Source organism: Rhinolophus hipposideros (assembly GCF_964194185.1).
Source record: "Rhinolophus hipposideros genome assembly, chromosome: 5".
In the NCBI taxonomy this organism is placed as follows: Eukaryota; Metazoa; Chordata; class Mammalia; order Chiroptera; family Rhinolophidae; genus Rhinolophus; species Rhinolophus hipposideros.
This window is the reverse complement of record NC_138051.1, coordinates 75,493,527-75,512,624: the sequence shown is the minus strand read 5'-3', so window position 1 is coordinate 75,512,624 and position 19,098 is coordinate 75,493,527. Positions and strand designations below refer to the sequence as shown.

Below are 19,098 nucleotides of genomic sequence, written 5' to 3'. Positions count from 1 at the left end.
GGAGAGGACCGAGCGCAGCGGGGCTAAGGAAAGGGAGTCAAGTCTAAGACGTCCCGGTCTCCGAGGGAGCTTGCGTCACTGAGATTCGGAAGGCCACGTTGCCTGTTTGGCGGGGCGTCCGAACGGGTCTGAGAGCTCAGTCATGTTTACACACGCGCTGACGCGCGCCTTGCGCAAGAACAAGACCCTTCGCTACGGAGTCCCCATGCTGGTGAGTGCAGGGAAGAAACAGCGTGGGGGCGGGATTGCGAAAGGGGTGGGACCTCGAGTTTGGCTGGGTGGAGACTGCGGGGAATCTGTAATACGTGAGGTGGGGCCTGGGCTGGGAACGGCCCAGCGATAGGCTGAGAGCTTTGGGGCGGTCGTCCGAGTCTTCCCTGGTTGGTGGTGGTGTCTTCACTCCCCTCTTCCCTTCCCTGGGGCTTCCGAGTTCTGCCAGGGGCAGATTTTAACCCAAGTCCGGGAGGTTTCCAAACCAGCTTGACTGTGCTCTGGGTCGTTGCAAATACTGGGTGTATTTGTTAATTTAACTATACAGTCTCGAGCATCTCCATATTTCAGCTTCCTGGTTTGTGACCCCGCTTAATTCTTCCGCGGTGGCTGTTGAGTCACATAAAACCTTGTGAACTGAGTGTTGAGCCCGGCCCCTGCCACATCGTCGCAGCCCTGCAGAGGTCGCTGTGTGGTAGTTTACGTATCGAAAGCACTCCGGCGATTCCCAGTGTGCGAAGAAACCCGGGGCAAAGGCTGGACGACGTTTAAAATGTAACGTGGGTACCGTGATTGCAGTCGTCCAGGAAGGCGAGGGCAGTGGCCTGGACTGCAGGATTAGAAGATGACGCAGTCAGAGATTGTCAGCTTCAAGAAATATTTTGAAAGTAGAGGTGACAGAACTCAGGGATGGATCAGAGATGTGCGATCCATGAATGAGAGGAGCTCAAGATGACTCCCCCCAAAAGTTGGCTTGTGTGATTGTATACAAGTAATTGACATTTACTGGGATGTGAAAGATCGGTTAGGGGCAGGTTGGGGTAGAAAGAGTGTTGGGATAAAACTCAAGAGGTTTTTTTTTTAAAAAAAAAAATGTTAATTTGTATATACCTGTTCGACTTTCAAGTGGAGATGTCAAACTGGAAGGCACATCTTTAGTTCACTAGGATATTTCCTGTTGCAATTGTACATTTGGAGGGTGTTGGGTTATTAGCGGCTATATTTAAATCCATAGAACTGGATGACATAACCCACGGACTCAGTGCTGGTTGTCAGTAGGTAGAAGAGGTATGAAGACTGAATCCTTTGGGATAACCCAACATTTCAAGGCTGGAAACGTGAGGAAGAATGGATAGAGGGAAACTGAGCGGGAGTTAGGAAAGCCAGAGGTGTGCATTTTCATTGAAACTAAGAGACAACAGTTATTTCCCTTTGTAAATAATTCTTATATGTTGACATTGCAAGTATTAGCTGCTCGTATATAACAGAAATTTGCCTGATTGATACTGTCTTTTGGTTGTTGTCTTTTGATGTTATGTTGTTTTTAGTTCATTTATTTGTCAGAATAGATGTTTTCCGTTTTTATGCGGTCAGATTTTGGGTTTTGAAATTCATAGCCGCAAGGTTTTGTTGGTATGCCAGCTTCAAAACTATAAAATTTTATAATGTTTTATATCTTTTTGTATTTACTTATGGGGTAATATTAATGTATTGATATAAAAAAGGAAGGTAGGGATCAAACTTAATGTGTTGCCAAATTGCTAGATTTTTGCAGCTTTAGAATGAGGAATTAAAACCCATTAGATTATTGGAGGAGATGACAAAGCAGCAATGACAGTTTGAGAGCTCCTTTAGGATTCACCACATACTTAAAAGTGTGGTATATTTCATAAGATTCTTTTATCACTTGGTAAGAAAATGAAGAAAAATGCTCTCCAACTGGTTTATTTTGTAAAATCATAAAATTGAAAGAATTTTGGTCTTGAAGAATTTCATTCCTGGCTTTAGCCAGGGTGATTATGGACAAGTCATTTAGTTGGCAGTGCTTATAGTTCCTCATCTATTAAATTGATTCCCCCCACCCCCTTAGCTCATAGGCCTTTTGTAAGGATCAACTAATATAATGCTTGTGATGATGTTATTTAAACTATAAGGTCAGGTACAAGTATGGGGTACTGATTTTGGTATTTGGTAATGTGCTGAAATGTTTCCCAGTTTCAGCATCTACTGCATCTACTCTGAAAGATGAATGGTAAATAACTAGGAAAAATAATCTATTGAATTTTGTGTAATCTGTCACTGTTGGCATTTAGATAAGTAATCTATAGATAGACTGAATTCTGCCCTTCTGTTTTAATTGTTTCCTTTCTTTGTTTCAGTTGTTGGTTGTTGGAGGTTCTTTTGGTCTTCGTGAGTTTTCACAAATCCGTTATGATGCTGTGAAGATTAAAGTAAGAACTGTACTTGGAGTTTGACGTGTGTGTGTGTGTGTGTGTGTGTGTGTATTCTGGTTTAGAGAATTTATTTCATTTTAATCCTAGTAATTTTATAAATTACATTATTTTTAGTAACTAGTACTAAAAGAAAGGAAAATTATTTTTCATTATAAATAGTGATACCTATCTTTTTGTAGGTATCTTTTTCATAGGTATGCCTTTGTGGTAGGACTGTACTGATATCTATCTATCTTTATTTTACAGGTGAGTAAACTTTCTCATCCTGAACCTGTGGGCATAAATCCCATGGCTATTTAGGGGTAGAACCAGTACTCCCACCCTCTGTGATTACACAATTACTGTCAAATTCAGGCCAGGTGTATGTAAGAATTCTGGTTAATTCATTCATAAGTATGTAGTTTTTGTTTGTGGAACACATTTGATATTGGAGATTTTTTTCCAAGTAACATGTATTTCATTAGCAGACCTCAGTATAGTTTAAGAGAAACACCAAGTCTAGCTAGTCTTAAAGACAGTAGGTATTAGAATAAAAATTACATTTTAAAAGAATATGTAGTTTCTGTGAGGGAATACAGCAATTATCAACTGAGTTTAAAAGTTTCTGTTAGCATCCCAATTATTTCATTAAGAAATTATTTCCCTTTTGCTTTAAGGTGAAAATTATAATAATTTGACTTGTGGAAGTGGGGTGACATGTATGTATTTAAAAAATAATTGAATATTTGTTGTGTTTATTGTGGTAGATCCTACAGATAAAGATTTAAGAAACTGGTTCTTAGAAAGTTTGTAACATAATCAAGGCTGGAAGACATCTAATATAAACATGTACCAAACATATAATATAACAATGCTCAATAAAGTGCTATATTAGAATTTTGCATAAAACATTACTAGAACTTCAAGGAGAGGCATACAGTTTAGACTTGGAAGAGGGGTATCTGAGAAGCTTTGCGAGAGTTATCAAACTTTGAATTCAGGCCTTAAGAATGAGTAAGAGCTAAATAGTGGAAATGATTAATATTCTAGAGGGAGTATATACTAGAAGGAGTATGAGGCATATGGTCAGATTTTCATTTTAGAAATGCCCCTCTGGCAACAGAGTATAGGGTGGATGGGGATTGGCAGAGCAATGTAGGAGGGAAGAGATTGGAGGTGAAGAGACCTTTTAGGATGCTTTCGCAGTAATATAGATAAACAGTAATGGAATGTGAAATAAAACATTTGCAGTGAAGACAGAGAAAAATAAATGGGTTCCATAAAAATTTTTAGCAGTAAATTGATAGTATTTGATGACTAATGTGATGTATATTATATAAAAATATGAATAAATCTCAGATGACTCAAGGTTTGGGTTTTGAGGACTGGATAAATGGAGGTGGTAATCACTCAGTTAAGAAGAAACAATGGGATAACAGGATAAGTCTAGAAGATGGGTTTAAAATAAGAAAACAAAGTCAGGCACTAAGTTTAGAGAATGAGGTTGATTGAAGTTGAGATAACAAGGTCTGTTAAAATCAAGAGACCAAGGTTGAGAGTTATGGTTGGTCAAGGTCTGTGGAAGGAGGCTGAGAAGACAAAGTTCAGTGAAAAGGGTCACAGGGCAGGACCTACTGAGACTGAGGTCCAATTCGGTTGATGTTGAGAAGTCAAACTCAGGTGAAGTCAACAGTCAGTGTTTGGGTGAGGTTGAGTTCAAACAGGCAGGAGAAGGTGAAGTGGACTCAATCTGAGAGGGACTGAGACGTTAAGACTGGTTGAGGTTGGCAGGGGTTATAAGGCTCGAGAATTTGGGATCCAGGGGGAGTTAGAGCAAAATTTCTGAGGTCAAGGGGTTGGGGGTCAAGATGGATTGAGAGGACAAATTTGGTCGAGAAGGAGCAAGAGAGGGTAAATTCAGTTGAGAAGTTTTGAGAAGGGTGGAGAAAGACGGTGTTGATTCAAAGTGATCAGCTATCTTAGTTTGCCTGGAACTGTCCTCATTTTTAGGACTGAAAATCCAGCATCCCAGGACACAAAAATTCCTGCTTTTCAGTCATGTGTACAGAAGGTTGAAAAGAAAGTACAGAAACTGTGAGGTGGGCTAAGAAAATAAACTGAAAGGAATAGTTTTCAATTTTAGTGTGAAATAGCTATGACATAGTTTATCTGCCATCCTTACTGGCCATTGCTCTTTTTTCTCCTAATGCTGACAACCATGGGTCCACAATAATAGATCATCCATTGTTGCATCACTCCAAGTAATGTGATGTAAATGTGCAGTCAGGTGTGTTGTGATCCGGAGCATTGCCAGTCTTTTTTTGGTTTTGCTTGTCTGTTGTCGTTTGCAAGGAAATAGTGCTAGTTTAATTTTTAACTTTGTAAATACTCGTATTGTGACCAGGTTTTCTAAGATTCAGATAATGGAAATGAGAACAATTACAGTACCAATGTCAGTATGATCCCGACGTCACTGAAAAAGAAAGCTAAATAACTGTGTTTATTTTAATGATAGATGGAAGGACACATACAACTGGATTAGGCAGTTAAATAACCAAAACAGATCATACTACAAAATATGTGAAAAAGAACTTGAGATTGGGCATGGTGGAAACAGGGATGTGAAAACACAAATGAAGACTGCATCTCATGGGTCCAGGATGAGAGAGGCAAGTACTTGTAAATCCATCCAGTTTACTTGTCTCCCCTCAAAACATCAACACTCGGTTGAAAATAACAGTTGCTGAGTGACTTTGTGTATATCACACTAATGAGAACATGCATTTTCATACTATGTTCTTGATTGCTGTATGAAACTGAGCAAAGTTACTTTTTTCTGATCTAGAGATTAAAACTAAAATAATCCTGTGGGCAGACAACGGGGATAATTTCAGTAACACAGATGTATCAACCCCTTACAATATGGAGCTGATTCTGTTAAGTCTTACCAAGCATCATGCTTTCTATAGTGTATCAAGTGATGAATGAAATCATGGCAACAAAAATGTTCATCTTAGCTCTTAAGTACTCTGATGTGAAAATGGAGTTTCAAATTGTCTTCTTATTTCTTTGAAGATTTCAATAAAACTGTGAAAATATAAATAAATAAATTTTTATTATCTTGTCAGATGTGGCTTTTGCCCAATTTCTCTCTGCTCCCTTTATGGAATTCCAATCGAGATGTATATTAGACTCTTGAACCATGTTCAACATTTCCATTATGCTTTTTTTTTATTGGGGAAGGGGAACAGGACTTTATTGGGGAACAGTGTGTACTTCCAGGCCTTTTTTCCAAGTCAAGTTGTTGTCCTTTCAGTCTTAGTTGTGGAGGGCGCAGCTCAGCTCCAGGTTCAGTTGCCGTTTCTAGTTGCAGGGGTCACAGCCCACCATCCCTTGTGGGAGTCGAATTGGCAACCTTGTAGTTGAGAGGATACACTCCAACCAACTGAGCCATCTGCGAGCTCAGCGGCAGCTCAGCTCAAGGTGCCAAGTTCAATCTTAGTTGCAAGGGCGCTGCCCACCATCCCTTGCAGGACTTCAGGAATCGAACTGGCAACCTTGTGGTTGACAGCCCACTGGCCCATGTGGGAATCGAACCGACAGCCTTCGGAGTTAGGAACATGGAGCTCTAACCGCCTGAGCCACCGGGCCGGCCCCCATTTTCGTTTTTTAATGTTTTGTTTTCCCACATTCTTTTTTAAATTTTAATTTGTGTATTTTCTATTGTTCTGTCTTGTAGTCACTAAACCTGTTTTTTGCTGTGTCCAATCACTTATTAAAGTCATCCTTTGATTTTGTAATTTTACTTAAAATATTTTTTTAGTTCTGAAACGTAAATTTAATTCTTAATGATATATTCTAATATAGGGAGAAATCTTCCATGAAGTCATATTTTTATTATTTCCTTCAATATTTTGAACACATATGAATTATAGTTACTTTAAAGTCCTATCTCCAACATAAAGATCAAGTATAGATCTGCTTTTATTGTATATATGGTTCTATCTGTGAATAGGCCTTTAATTTTTTTTATTAAGTGTTGGACATTGTAAACAACTGTGGACGTTCCAGATGGTATTGTTTTCCTCCAGAAAGGGTTTATCCTTTTTTCTCTGAGGCAGATAGAGTAGGGGTTGATTTTAATACTCTCCAGGAGTGAGCCAAGTCTTGGCTTGGTGGCAGTTGAAGTATCTTTGCTTCTTCCCTATTCCTAAGGCATGGCCCTATGTGGCTTTCAGTGGGCACTCCAGGAAATTCAGCTCCATTTTTCAGAGACTTTCAACTTTGTTGTATATGCTTGCCTTATGCAGTTCATAATTTGGGAACTGTCTTGAGGGGTATCTGTGTTGGATGTTTAAGACCCTTGATCTGTATTTTTGTCAGCCCTTTGTGATGCTTTCTGTAACACCCAGTAGCAGCCTTTCAGGTTTGGCAAGTGTACCCAGGGAAAAAAAATGGTCTTTCAACTCTTAGCACCGGCCCCCTGGTGGGTCATTAATCTCTTAAATTCCAAGAGACTGCAGATGATGGTTTTTGTTGTGGTTGATTTTTTTTATTTTGCAAATAATTTTGAAGTCATTGGACACATTTTTAATCCTATTTTGTCCAGAAAACAAAGACACAGAAAGATGGTTTATCAAAATGTTATGCTTGTACAATAGAATGGCGTCTGAGATAGGGGTTTGGTTTTAATGTTTGTCAGTAAGACAGAAATTGCACAATTGTACACTATCAAAATTAACACTACAAAACTCTTTAAAGTCACCCAAAGTACAGACATGTCATCTCTCAGTAGTACAGCCGTTTTTCCCCCTCGCGATCATTAAGTCATTTGCCATGTTCTCAGTTGAAAACCGTATGAGGGAGTTAACTTGTGTTTTAGGTTTGTGTTTTATTCCTTTTATATAATTCAATTATTAATATAGTAATTCATTATTTTATTTCTTTATTCATTTTTAACTTTGTGTGTGTGTGTGTGTGTGTGTGTGAAATATAGCACAGAATCCAAGGAGTTCATTCATTATACATGTACAATTTAATGAATTACTGTAAACACCCAGGTAACCCACTAATTCATGTCAAGAAATAAAAAATTGCTTTTTTCCCCATGAAGATGGCACCAAAAGCGAAAGAGAAAGCCCCTGCCCTTCCCAAAGCCAAAGCCAAACCAAAAGCTTTGAAGGCAAAGAAAGCAGTGCTGAAAGGCATCCACAGCCTCACACAAAAAAGGAGAGCCGCACATCACCCACCTTCCAAAGGCCCAAGACACTGTCTCCAAAGGCAGCCCAGATATCCTGGGAAGAGCGCCCCCCATGAGAAACAAGGTTGACCACTGTGCCACCACCAAGTTCCCCGTAACTACATGAAGAAGACAGAAGACAACAACACACTGGTGTTCGTTGTGGATGTCAAGGCCAACAAGCCTCAGATCAAACAGGCTGTGAAGAAGCTTTATGACATTGACGTGGCCAAGGTCAACACCCTGCTCAGGCCTGATGGAGAGAAGAAGGCATATGTTCAACTGGCTCCTATCTGTGATGCTTTGGATGTTGCCAACAAAATTGGGATTACCTAAACTGAGTCCAGCTGGCTAATTTTAAATATAACAATTTTTTCACTGTAAAAAAAGAAAAGAAATAGAAAATTGTTAGCATTCCATGTAATCCCTCTTCCTCATTCTCCATGGCCTTCTCTTGCCCAAAGGATAAACATTAGTTTGTTTTTTATAATAATTACTTCCTTGCTTTTACCTTTTCAGAGCACATCCCAGAACACTATGGTTAATTTTCTTTACTTTTAATTTTGTATCTGTTGAATAGTAAATATTTTTTTGTCCAACTTTTTAAAAATTGAGGTTTAATTGATAACATACTAGTTTCAGGTGTATAACACGATTTGTATATTTGTATATATTGCAAAATGATCACCACAATAAGTTAGTTAATATCCATCACCATGCATAGTTACTAAAATTTTTTTTTCTTATGAGAACTTTTAAGATTTATTCTTTTAGTAACTTTCAAACATGCAATACAGTATTATTGACTATAGTCGCCATGCTGTACATTATATTCCCATAACTTACTTATTTTATAAATGGAAATTTGTAGCTTTTGACCCCCTTTACCCATTTTGCCCACCCCCTGTCCAATCCCTGGCCTCCAGCCTGTTCTCTCTGTGAGCTTGGCTTCTCTTTCTTTTCTTCTTCTTATATGTGTTTTTGTGTGTGTGTGCTTTTTTCCTTGTAAGTTCCACATATAATTGAGATAATATGGTATTTGTCTTTCTATGTCTGACTTAATACCCTCAAAGTCCATCTATGTTGTTACAAATAGCAACATTTCTTTTTTATGGCTGAACAATGTTTCATTATATGTATTATATAAAATTCATCCCTTCTCTGTTGGAGTCCTCAGGTTCTATTTCTGATGTACTAATTTGGTCTTAAGCTGTGTTCAGTCACTATTCAGCTGTCCCTTTTAACTTAATTTGGGTTTTGTTGTTGTTTGTTTATTAATTTCAGCAGTCACATTCTTCTTTCCTAAAGACTTTGCCACGCAGAGGTAATACGGCATCAGCTCCTATTTACCACTATGGAATCCCATCTAACTTTTTCATATTTCTTTGTTTCTGGTATATGGAAGGTGTTCTTTTTTGTTCTGTTTTTCAATTTTTTTTTTTAATTGGGGGATATTAGGGAACGGTGTGTTTTTCCAGGACCCGTCAACTTCAAGTGAAGTGATTATTTTCAGTCTAGTTGTGGAGGACGCAGCTCAGCTCCCAAGTCCAGTTGCCGTTTTCAATCTAGTTGTGTGTGGGAGTGGGGGGGCGGGCACAGCCCACCATCCCATGTGGGAATCGAACCGGCAACCTTGTCTTTAAGAGCGCACGCTCTAACCAACTGAGCCATCCGGCTGCCCCTCTTTTTTGTTTTTAAGAGAAGCATTCTATTTGTTAGTATTTTAATAATGTTTCTATGTAATATAATTTAGGGTGGTGGATAATAGCATGGCAAGGTTCAGAACCACGTTCTGCCTCTTAGCAAGTTATTCAAACTCCCGATGTCCTATTGTTCTTAGTTGTGATCATAATAATAATACTTATCTCATAGGTTTTTGTGAGGATTCAAAAGGTAAAAATGCCTGGCACATAACAAGTGCTCAGTAAATAATAGCTGCTGTTAGTGGTGGTTGTGATGGTGGTGGTACTGCATTAGTTATCATTATGCAATTAGACAGATGGATGGTGGAGGTTTTGCCATGTGTTTGTAATCTACCATACCATCCCAGCCATCCTCTGTATAACTTTTTAAAATGAAAATTAATTTCAACAGACTTATGTAATGTTCTTCTTTATTTTTTGCAGATCGATCCTGAATTAGAAGAAAAATTGAAAATGAATAAAGTGTCATTGGAATCAGAGTACGAGGTACAGTATGTAAATATAATCCCTCTTTTGTCACAGTCTTCCTAGTCAGTGACTGGTTCTGTCTTCCTTAAGGTTAACTTAAATTATTAACAGTGCAGAAAAAAAATTTACCTTATTTAAACAAATGGTGTTGGAACAACTGTGTCATCATTTGAAATCAATATGGAGAAGTTCAAAAACTCAACAACAAGTTGGTCAGTAGGAACATGGGCAAAAGCATGTAAAGAGTTCAGAGGAAGGGAAATATCTTTCTTAAACATATGAAGAGATGTTCAACTTACAAGAATGTTACTTAAAATTATAATGAGCTGTCATTTTTCACTCATCTGATTAGCAAAAATCAAAGAGTTTAATAAATAGCACATTATATAGAATGTGGTGAGGGAGGATGTTCTGTATCTCTTTTAGTTTGTTCATTTTTTGGCTGTGTATTATTTTTTTCTGTTTCTTTGTATGTTTGGTCATTTTTGATTGAGAGGTGGATATTGTGAATAATACATTAAAGAGATTTGAACTTTTAGTAGGCTGTTCAATTACTGGCTGATCATTTTGAACTTGATTTTGTACTTTATAAGGAGGAACTGTGGACAAGCTTTGGAGTTTCCTCAGCCCCTCTTTGTGCGTCTCATTCTCCAAATTGTCTCCCCAAAGAATCTTGTCAGAGCTTGGTTTTAAGCTTTCTTGGCTTAGTCTCAAGTAGGTCCTATTCTTGACATAATCATTACTCTTCAAGAGCAGCCTTCTTGGTGTCCCAGCTGGATGTTAAGGTAGCAAACAGGTGTTAAGTCCACTCTGACAGGACTGAAAATCCTCAGCATTTTTTGACTCTTTTCCACACTCAGTGCTAGAGCAGTTGGCTGTTACCGAGTAAGCCATAAGTGGTCTTGCCCAGCACACGGACAGCCTAGTCTTCAGCGACTCTGCATGGTTTGCAGAATTCTACAGGGAATCTTTCCGTCACCAAAGATCTCTGAAGACTGGACCGTTTTTACATGAAGTTGTTCTGCCAACTTTGCATCCTATCTGAGAATTATTCTGGTTTTTTTCCCTTTGAATTAAAGTGTATTGGGGCGACAATTGTTAGTAAAGTTACATAGATTTCAGGTGTACAATTCTGGAATACATTAGCTATAGCTCACATTGTGTGTTCACTACCCAACTCAGTTCTCCTTCCATCACCATATATTGGACCCCGTTTACCCTCTTCTAGAGCCTGGCTCTCCCCTCCCCTCTTACCATTTGGTAACCCCTAAACTATTGTCTATGTCTATGAGTTTTTGTTCTTTCAGTTGTTTGTCTTGTTCTTTTGTTGTCTCTGGTTTATATGCTACATATCAGTGAAATCATACGGTTCTCTACTTTTTCAGTCTGACTTATTTCGCTTAGCAGTATAATCTCAAGATCCATCCATGTTGTCACAAATGGTCCTATTTCATCTTTTCTTACCGTCGAATAGTATTCCATTGTGTATATATACCACAACTTCTTTAACCATTCATCTATCGAAGGACATTTTGGTTGTTTCCATGTCTTGGCCACCGTAAACAAAGCTGCAGTGAACATTGGAGCACACGTGTCTTTATGCATAAATGTTTTCAGATTTTTTGGGTAGATACCCAGGGGAGGGATTGCTAGGTCATATGGTAATTCTATTCGTAATTTTTTGAGGAACCTCCACACTGCCTTCCATAGCGGCTGCACCAGTCTGCATTCCCACCAACAGTGTATGAGGGTTCCTTTTTCTCCACAGCCTCTCCAACACTTGTTACTATTTGTCTTGTTGATGGTAGCCATTCTGACTGGGGTGAGGTGATATCTCATTGTGGTTTTTATTTGCATTTCTCTGATGATTAGTGACGTTGAACATTTTTTCATATGTCTACTTGCCATTTGTATGTCCTCTTTGAAGAAATGCCCATTTTTCAATTGGGTTGTTTGATTTTTTTTTCTTTTTGAGTTGTTTGAGTTCCTTGTATATTTTGGATATTAGCCCCTTATTGGAGGACTGTTTGCAAAGATCTCCCATTCAGTTGGTTGCCTCTTTATTTTGTCGATGGTTTCTTTTGCTGTGCAGAAGCTTTTAAGTTTGATATAGTCCCATTCATTTATTTTAGCTTTTACTTCCCTTGCCTTTGGAGTCAAATTCATAAAATGCTCTTTGAACCCAAGGTCCATAAGTTTAGTACCTATGTTTTCTTCTATGCAGTTTATTGTGTCAGGTCTTATGCTTAAGTCTTTGATCCATTTTGAATTAATTTTGGTACATGGTGACAGATAGCAGTCCAGTTTCATTCTTTTGCACGTGGCTTTCCAATTCTCCCAGCACCATTTATTGAAGAGGCTGTGTTTTCTCCACTGTATGTTTTTACTTCTTTGTCAAAAATTACCTGTCCATATTTATGTGGTTTTATTTCTGGGTTCTCAATTCTATTCCATTGGTCTATGTGTCTGTTTTCCTACCAATACCATGGTCTTTTGATTATTGTAGCCCTATAGTACAAGCTAAAGTCAAGGAGTGTGATACCTCCAGCATTGTTCTTGTTTCTTAAGATTGTTTTGGCTATTTGGGGTCTTTTGTGGTTCCATACAAATCTGATGTTTTTTTGTTCTATTTCTTTAAAAAATGCCATTGTGATTTTGATGGGGTTTGCATTAAATCTGTATAATGCTTTGGGTAATATGGCCATTTTAACTATGTTGATTGTTCCAATCCATGAACACGGAATGTCTTTCCATTTCTTTGTGTCTTTTTCAATTTCTTTTAAAAATGTCTTATAGTTTTCAGCATATAGGTCTTTCACATCTTTGGTTAAGTTTATTCCTAGGTATTTTAATCTTTTTGTTGCAATTGCAAAAGGAATTGTGGGTTTTTTTTTTTTTCATTTCTTTTTCTGAGATCTCATTGTTAGTGTATAGGAATGCAATGGACTTTTGTACGTTGATTTTGTAGCCGGCAACTTGACTGTATTCATTTATTGTTTTTAGTAGCTTTTTGATGGAGTCTTTAGGGTTTTCTATATATAGCATCATGTCATCTGCAAAGAGTGACAATTTAACGTCTTCATTCTCAATTTGGATGCCTTTTATTTCTTTCTCTTGCCTGACTGCTCTGGCGAGGACTTCCAACACTGTGTTGAAAAGCAGAGGTGATAGGGGACAGTCCTGTCCTGTTCCTGAATGTAGAGTGAAGAGCTTCAGTTTTTCACTGTTAATTATTAGATTAGCTGAGGGTTTGTCATATATGGCCTTTATTATGTTTAAGGTACTTTCCTTGTATACCTATGTTATTAAGTGTTTTAATTATAAATGGATGTTGTGTCTTGTCAAACACTTTTTCTGTATCAATTGATATAAACATATGATTTTGGTCCTTTATTTTGTTTATGTAATGTATCACATTGATGGATTTGCGTATGTTGAACCATCCTTGTGCCCTGGGATGAACCCCACTTGGTCGTGATGAATAATCTTTTTAATGTATTGTTTTATTCGATTTGCTAGAATTTTGTTTAGGATTTTTACATCTGTATTCATAGAGATATTGGTCTGCAGTTTTCTTTTTTTGTGTTGTCCTTATCAGGTTTTGATATCAGGGTAATGTTGGCCTCATAAGATGAGTTAGGGAGTATTGTCTCTTCTTCAACTTTTTGGAAGAGTTTGAGTTGGACAGGTATTAGATTGTCTTTGAAGGTTTGGTAGAGTTCACTAGCGAAGCCATCTGGTCCCGGAGTTTTGCTTTTGAGAAGATTTCGGATGACTGATTCAATTTCCTTACTCGTGATCTGCCTATTTAGATTTTAAATTCTTCATGAATCAGCCTAGGAACGCTATATGTTTCCAAGAACTTGTCCATTTCTTCTAGGTTATTGAATTTGGTGGCATATAGTCCTTCATAGTATTCTTGGATGATCCTTTGTATTTCTGTGGCATCTGTGATAACTTCCCCTCTTTTATTTCTGATTTTGCTTATTAGTGTCTTTTCTCTTTATCTTAGTGAGTTTAGCCAAGGGTTTGTCAATTTTATAAATATTTTCAAAGAACCAGCTCTTTGTCACATTAATTTTTTCTGTTATCTTTTTGTTCTCTATTTCATTTAGTTCTGCCCTGCTTTTTATTATTTCCTATTTCTGCTAACCTTGGGTTTCATTTGTTGTTCTTTTTCTAGTTTTTTAAGGTGTAACATGAGGTTATTTATCTGGGATTTTTCTTCTTTCTTGAGATAGGCTTGTAATTATATAAATTTACCTCTTAAAACTGCTTTTGCTGCATCCCCCAAATTTTGGTAGGATGTATTTTCATTCTCATTTGTTTCTATGTATCTTGATCTCTCCTGTTATTTCTTCTTTGACTCGGTTGTTCTTTAAAAGTTTGTTGTTTAATCTCCATGTATTTGTGGTTTTTCCTGCTTTCTTTTTGCAGTTGATATCCGATTTCAAAGCCTGTGATCAGAGAATATGCTTGGTATGATTTCAGTCTTAAATTTGCTGAGGCTAGTTTTATTCCCAATATATGGTATATTCTTGAGAATGTTCCATGTACACTAGAAAAAAAAAATGTATAGTCTGATGTTCCAGGATGAAGTGCTCTATAAATGTCAGTTATGTCCATTTCATCTAATGTGTCATTTAGGGCTGCTATTTATTTATTTATTTTTTTGTTTGGGTGATCTATCCATAGCTGTCAATGATGTATTTAGATCCCCTACTCTAATTGCGTTTTGGTCAGTTTCTCCCTTTAGTTCTGTTAGTAGTTGCTTGGTGTATTTCGGTGCTCCCTGATTGGGGGCATAAATATTGATGACTGTTATGTTTTCTTGTTGTATAGTCCCCTTTACCATTATGAAATGTCCATCTTTGTCTCTTGTTACCTTTTTTATCCTGAAGTCTGTTTCATCTGATACCAGTATGAATACACCTGCTTTTCCCTGGATACTATTTACTTGGAGTGTCAATTTCCACCCTTTCACTTTGAGTCTATATTTGTCCTTGTAGCTGAGGTGTGTCTCTTGGAGGCAGCAAATGGTTGGGTTTAGTTTTTTGATCCAATCTGCTACTCTGTGCCTTTTTATTGGTGAGTTCAGTCCATTTACATTTAGGGTGATTATGAATATGTCAGGATTTCCTATCATTCTATCTTTAATTTTCTGGTAAGACTGTGTCTCCATTATTTCTTTGCCTTTTTGTTGTTGTCTGTTATTTCTGTGTGGTGGTATTCTATGATTTTTTCCCTCTGTTTCTTCTTTTATTACATTATATATTTGTTTTCATTTTTTTTGAGTCGTTACCATTACATTTATGTAAAAAAGTTTTGTATTTAGAGTATTCCATTTTCTTTAACATGCTTATTTTCTCCATTCCCATATTTCAGTTCAGGCCTTTACTCTCTCTTTTATATTTTGGTTGCCACAAATTATCCCTATTGATGCTGGTTAAATAACCTCCTTCAGTATTTCTTGTGTTGCAGGTTGTATATTAGAAAATTCCCTTAGCTTCTGTATGTCTGGAAAAGTCTTTATTCCTCCTTCATATCTAAAGGATATCTTTGCTGGATATATTATTCTTGGTTCATAATTTCTTTCTTTCAATAGTTTGTATATTTGCTTCCACTCTCTCCTGGCTTGTAGAGTTTCTGCTGAAAAATCTGATGATAATCTAATGGGCTTTCCTTTATAGGTTACCGTCTTCTTTTCCCTGGCTGCCTTGAGGATTCTTTCTTTGTCGTTGATATTTGACAGCTTAATACAATGTGCCTTAAAGAAGGCCTGTTGGGGTTGAGGTAATTAGGTGTTCTATTTGCTGCTTGGATTCAAGGATCCAGTTCTTTCCACAAGTTTGGGAAGTTCTCGTTGAGTATTTGTTTGAATATACTTTCTGTTCCCTTCTCTCTTTCATCTCCTTCTGGTATGCCCATTATTCTTATGTTGCTCTTTCTGATGGAATCAGAAATTTGTTGTAGAGTTCTTTCATTTATTTAAAGTCTCAAGTCTCTTTCTTCTTCCATTCGTGTCATGTCCAGATTTCTATCTTTGATGTTGCTGATTCTTTCCTCCATCTGGTCAACTCTACTACCTAAGCTGGCTATTTCATTCTTCATTTCTCTTCTTGAGTTCTTAATCTCCAGAAATTCTATTTGGTTCTTTTTTAAAATTTCAATCTCTTTGGTAAAAATGTTCATTTTGTTCTTTGATTGTGTTTCTAAGTTCATTAATCTGCCTGTCTGTGTTTTCTTGCATCTCATTGAGTTTTTTAAGAACTGCAATCTTGAATTCTCTACCATTTAAGTCACATATTTCCATATCTTTAAGGTCATTTTCTGGAGACTTTTCATTTTCTTTCTGAGCTGTCTTGTTGCCTTGGTTCATGGCAATTAATGATTTATTATTTCTCTTCCTAGACATCTGCAGGAGTGGGTTCTGCAACAGATTGATAGAAAGAGGTCTTTCTCTTGTTTTCCAGTAGGTGTTGGTAGAATGTTTTATTTTCTCTCCAACTGCAGCCCTTTATTCTCTCTCACACTGTAGTGTTATGTTTTCTCTGCACTATTCGGGCTTCTCATACAATGGGAGGATTCCCTGGAAGGTGGGCTTCTCCTCTGTGAACAGTTCACCTGGGTCATAATGTGCCCCCTCTGTGGGGGGATGTGGCGAGCTTCTGAAGTTTCAAAGCTCTTCCTGCACCAGATTCAGAGCTGGTGTGTTTCAGCAGCTCTGTTTACTCCTGCAGGAATCTGCCCAGATTGGGGGGGGGGGGGTTGGGATGGGTTGTGAGAGGTGGCCCAGAGCAATGGCGGCGACCACCACCACAGCCAGTCCTGCTTCCACAGCTCCCTCCCCTTTGCCAAAACTAGTTGGGCTGTGAGTCCGTGTCTACAGACCACAGTTCTCAGAAGTGCAAATATTCTGTTCTTTTGATCTGAAACTGCTACTTTTCTGCTTCTAGCACCAGGCAGGTGGGGGTGGGGCGAGCTGTGGGAGGGGAGGGAGGGGGTGGCTAGTGTCAGTGCCTAAGGCTTCCGTTCTCTGCAGCAGTGAGGGTTTAAACCACCATTTTCAGCCTTCTTCCCTCAGTCTTTTCTCCGAGGTCTCTGCCGTGAGCACGGTTGGGTTCAGCCGTGTTATATCTGCACCCTCATCCCTGTGCGCCATAAGCAGAGCCCTAGCAGTCCGAGTTCTTCCCTCTCCCGCAGTTGCAGTAGTTCGGGATGCAGCAAGCTCGGAGCACTGAGCTAGGTCTGCGTCTTGCGCCTGAGCGGCCCTGTCTCCACACTTCTCCCTCCCCTCCTCCCTGCTCGCGGAATTTGCCCACCTTTAGGTGATTTCAGTAGTGCACCTCTTATTCTTGTCTGTCTGCTGTGCAGGGAGTCCTTTGTGGAGTTACAGTTCAATTTGTTGTAAGTTCCAGGAGAGATTTCAGGGGGCTCACCTCACGCCACCATTTTTATGATGTCACTTACTATAAGGATTCAAGAATTATTTTTGAATTCTCTTAGGCTTCTCTTTCTTTGTACTCTCAAAAACAGCATGTAGACTCTTTTTTAAAAGAATGGTTTTATTCTGGTAGGGGTAAAGATTGGCATTAACATCGATAGCAAGCAAGAAAAATTCAAAATCCTAAGAAATACGTCATTTTTTCAATTATTGTGTTTGACATGCAGTTGATTTATTTGCTAAAATTACATTGAGGACCTACTTGATTCTTTCCATTCGCTCATTCATTCATTCAGTGATGTCTTAATTAAAACCACAGGACTCCTAATCCTAGTGTATGTATTAATACATATACTTCAATTTTTGTGGCTCTATAGAAAATAAAAGACTCTGCTTTTGATGATTGGAAGAATATTCGAGGACCCAGGCCTTGGGAAGATCCTCAGCTCCTTCAAGGACGAAATCCAGAATTCCTGAAGACTAAGACAACTTGACTATTCTGATTTCTTTTCTTTCTTTCTTTTTTTTTTTTTTAAATAAAATGTTATCAATTGGAATGCCCACTGTATGTATACTCCTCTCCAGTGGAATGAAAATTCCAGACCTGCAGAAGCCTGGATGTGAATAATTTGATAACAGATAATCTTAATAAAAAGTCAAGTACAGGTCTTTATACTTCCTAACTCTCCCATTTGCAGATGAAAGTAACAGTATAGACCACACATATTTTGTACCATTCACTAAAAATGTGAACACTGCTACTTACAAAGAGTATCATTTATTCCACTCTCAACTACCACCCACTCATATTCCTTTTCTACCAGCCATTGGGGCAACATTTTGATACTTCAGTCTGATTCTTAATGACAGTAGTAGGTCTGGATCCAAATTCTCACAGTAACATCAAACAGTGATTTTATGTCACTGTTTAATTGCCAAAAAGTTATAAATCCACCCACCTCATCCTCAATGAAAATCCCTCTTTTCAGTGCGTTAGTGTTAGCAAAAAGGAAAGCAAACTAATTATCTAGTGATGATAATTTGTGTTAGAGGGGATTCATAAGACTTAGTTATCTGAGGGAGCAATTGGATTTCATAGGGAAAAAAGAAAGAAAAGAAAGAAGCTCCAGCTAAGCTTTCCTCCTTGTACAAAAACTAACTCCAAATGGATCAGATTTAAATGTAAACACAAGAAAAAGTTTTTATAGAAAGAAAAAGTTTTATAGTTTAAAAGTGTTTTTTTTAGGAAAAAAACAACAGTCTCTAGGATCTAGTGTATAGTTCTTGATGAATAGTTTGTACCAAAAAATTCATAAAAGAAAAGCTTGATAAGTTGGACACTTCATCAAAATTAAAAACCTTTGCTCTCTGAAGACCCTAGTAGAAGGATGAAAAGACAGTCTCCTGACTGAGAGAAAATACTGTAAACCACATATCTGACAAAAGACTCATATCTAGACTATATAAAGAACTCTGAAATCTCAACAGTAAAAAAGCAAACAATCCAATTAGATGGGCAGAAGACAGAGACATTTCACTGGATGGCAAATAAACTCACAAAAAGAATGTTTGACTTCACTAGCCATTAGGTAAATATAAATTTAGACACATTGAGAAATCACCTAGACACCTTTTAGAACAGCTAAAATTTAAAAATTGTGACAATACCAAATGTTGGCAAGGATGTGGAAAAACTAGATCTCTCACACATTGCCGGTGTAATGTCAAATGGTACAGCCAGTCTGGAAAATTGTTTGGCAGTTTCTTAAAAATCAGCATAGGAGACTTCTGGTTTCCAGTCCAACGTATTGGAACCTTGTA

The 19,098-nt window shown here is 37.9% G+C and overlaps 1 protein-coding gene across 2 annotated transcripts; it reads left to right on the top strand.

The window, feature by feature from the left end:
- COX16 (cytochrome c oxidase assembly factor COX16) lies at window positions 1-17,945 on the top strand. Of its 2 annotated transcripts, XM_081049448.1 has the most exons (4): window positions 1-211; window positions 2,370-2,441; window positions 9,789-9,851; window positions 17,655-17,945. In XM_081049448.1, the coding sequence occupies exons 1-4, from the start codon at window positions 143-145 to the stop codon at window positions 17,769-17,771; spliced, it is 321 nt and encodes a 106-aa protein (XP_080905574.1). In that variant the 5' UTR covers window positions 1-142; the 3' UTR covers window positions 17,772-17,945. The 2 variants fall into 2 exon arrangements, with proteins under 2 accessions (XP_080905574.1, XP_080905575.1); XM_081049449.1 differs by lacking the exon at window positions 2,370-2,441 and having other exon boundaries at window positions 8-211.
- The last annotated feature ends 1,153 nt before the right edge of the window (window positions 17,946-19,098 follow it).

Coding starts and splice junctions, on each gene's coding strand:
- COX16 (XM_081049448.1), top strand. CDS start 143: ATGTTTACACACGCGCTGACGCGCGCCTTGCGCAAGAACAAGACCCTT. Junction 212..2,369: donor GCTACGGAGTCCCCATGCTG/GTGAGTGCAGGG, acceptor TCTTTGTTTCAG/TTGTTGGTTGTTGGAGGTTC. Junction 9,852..17,654: donor CATTGGAATCAGAGTACGAG/GTACAGTATGTA, acceptor GTGGCTCTATAG/AAAATAAAAGACTCTGCTTT.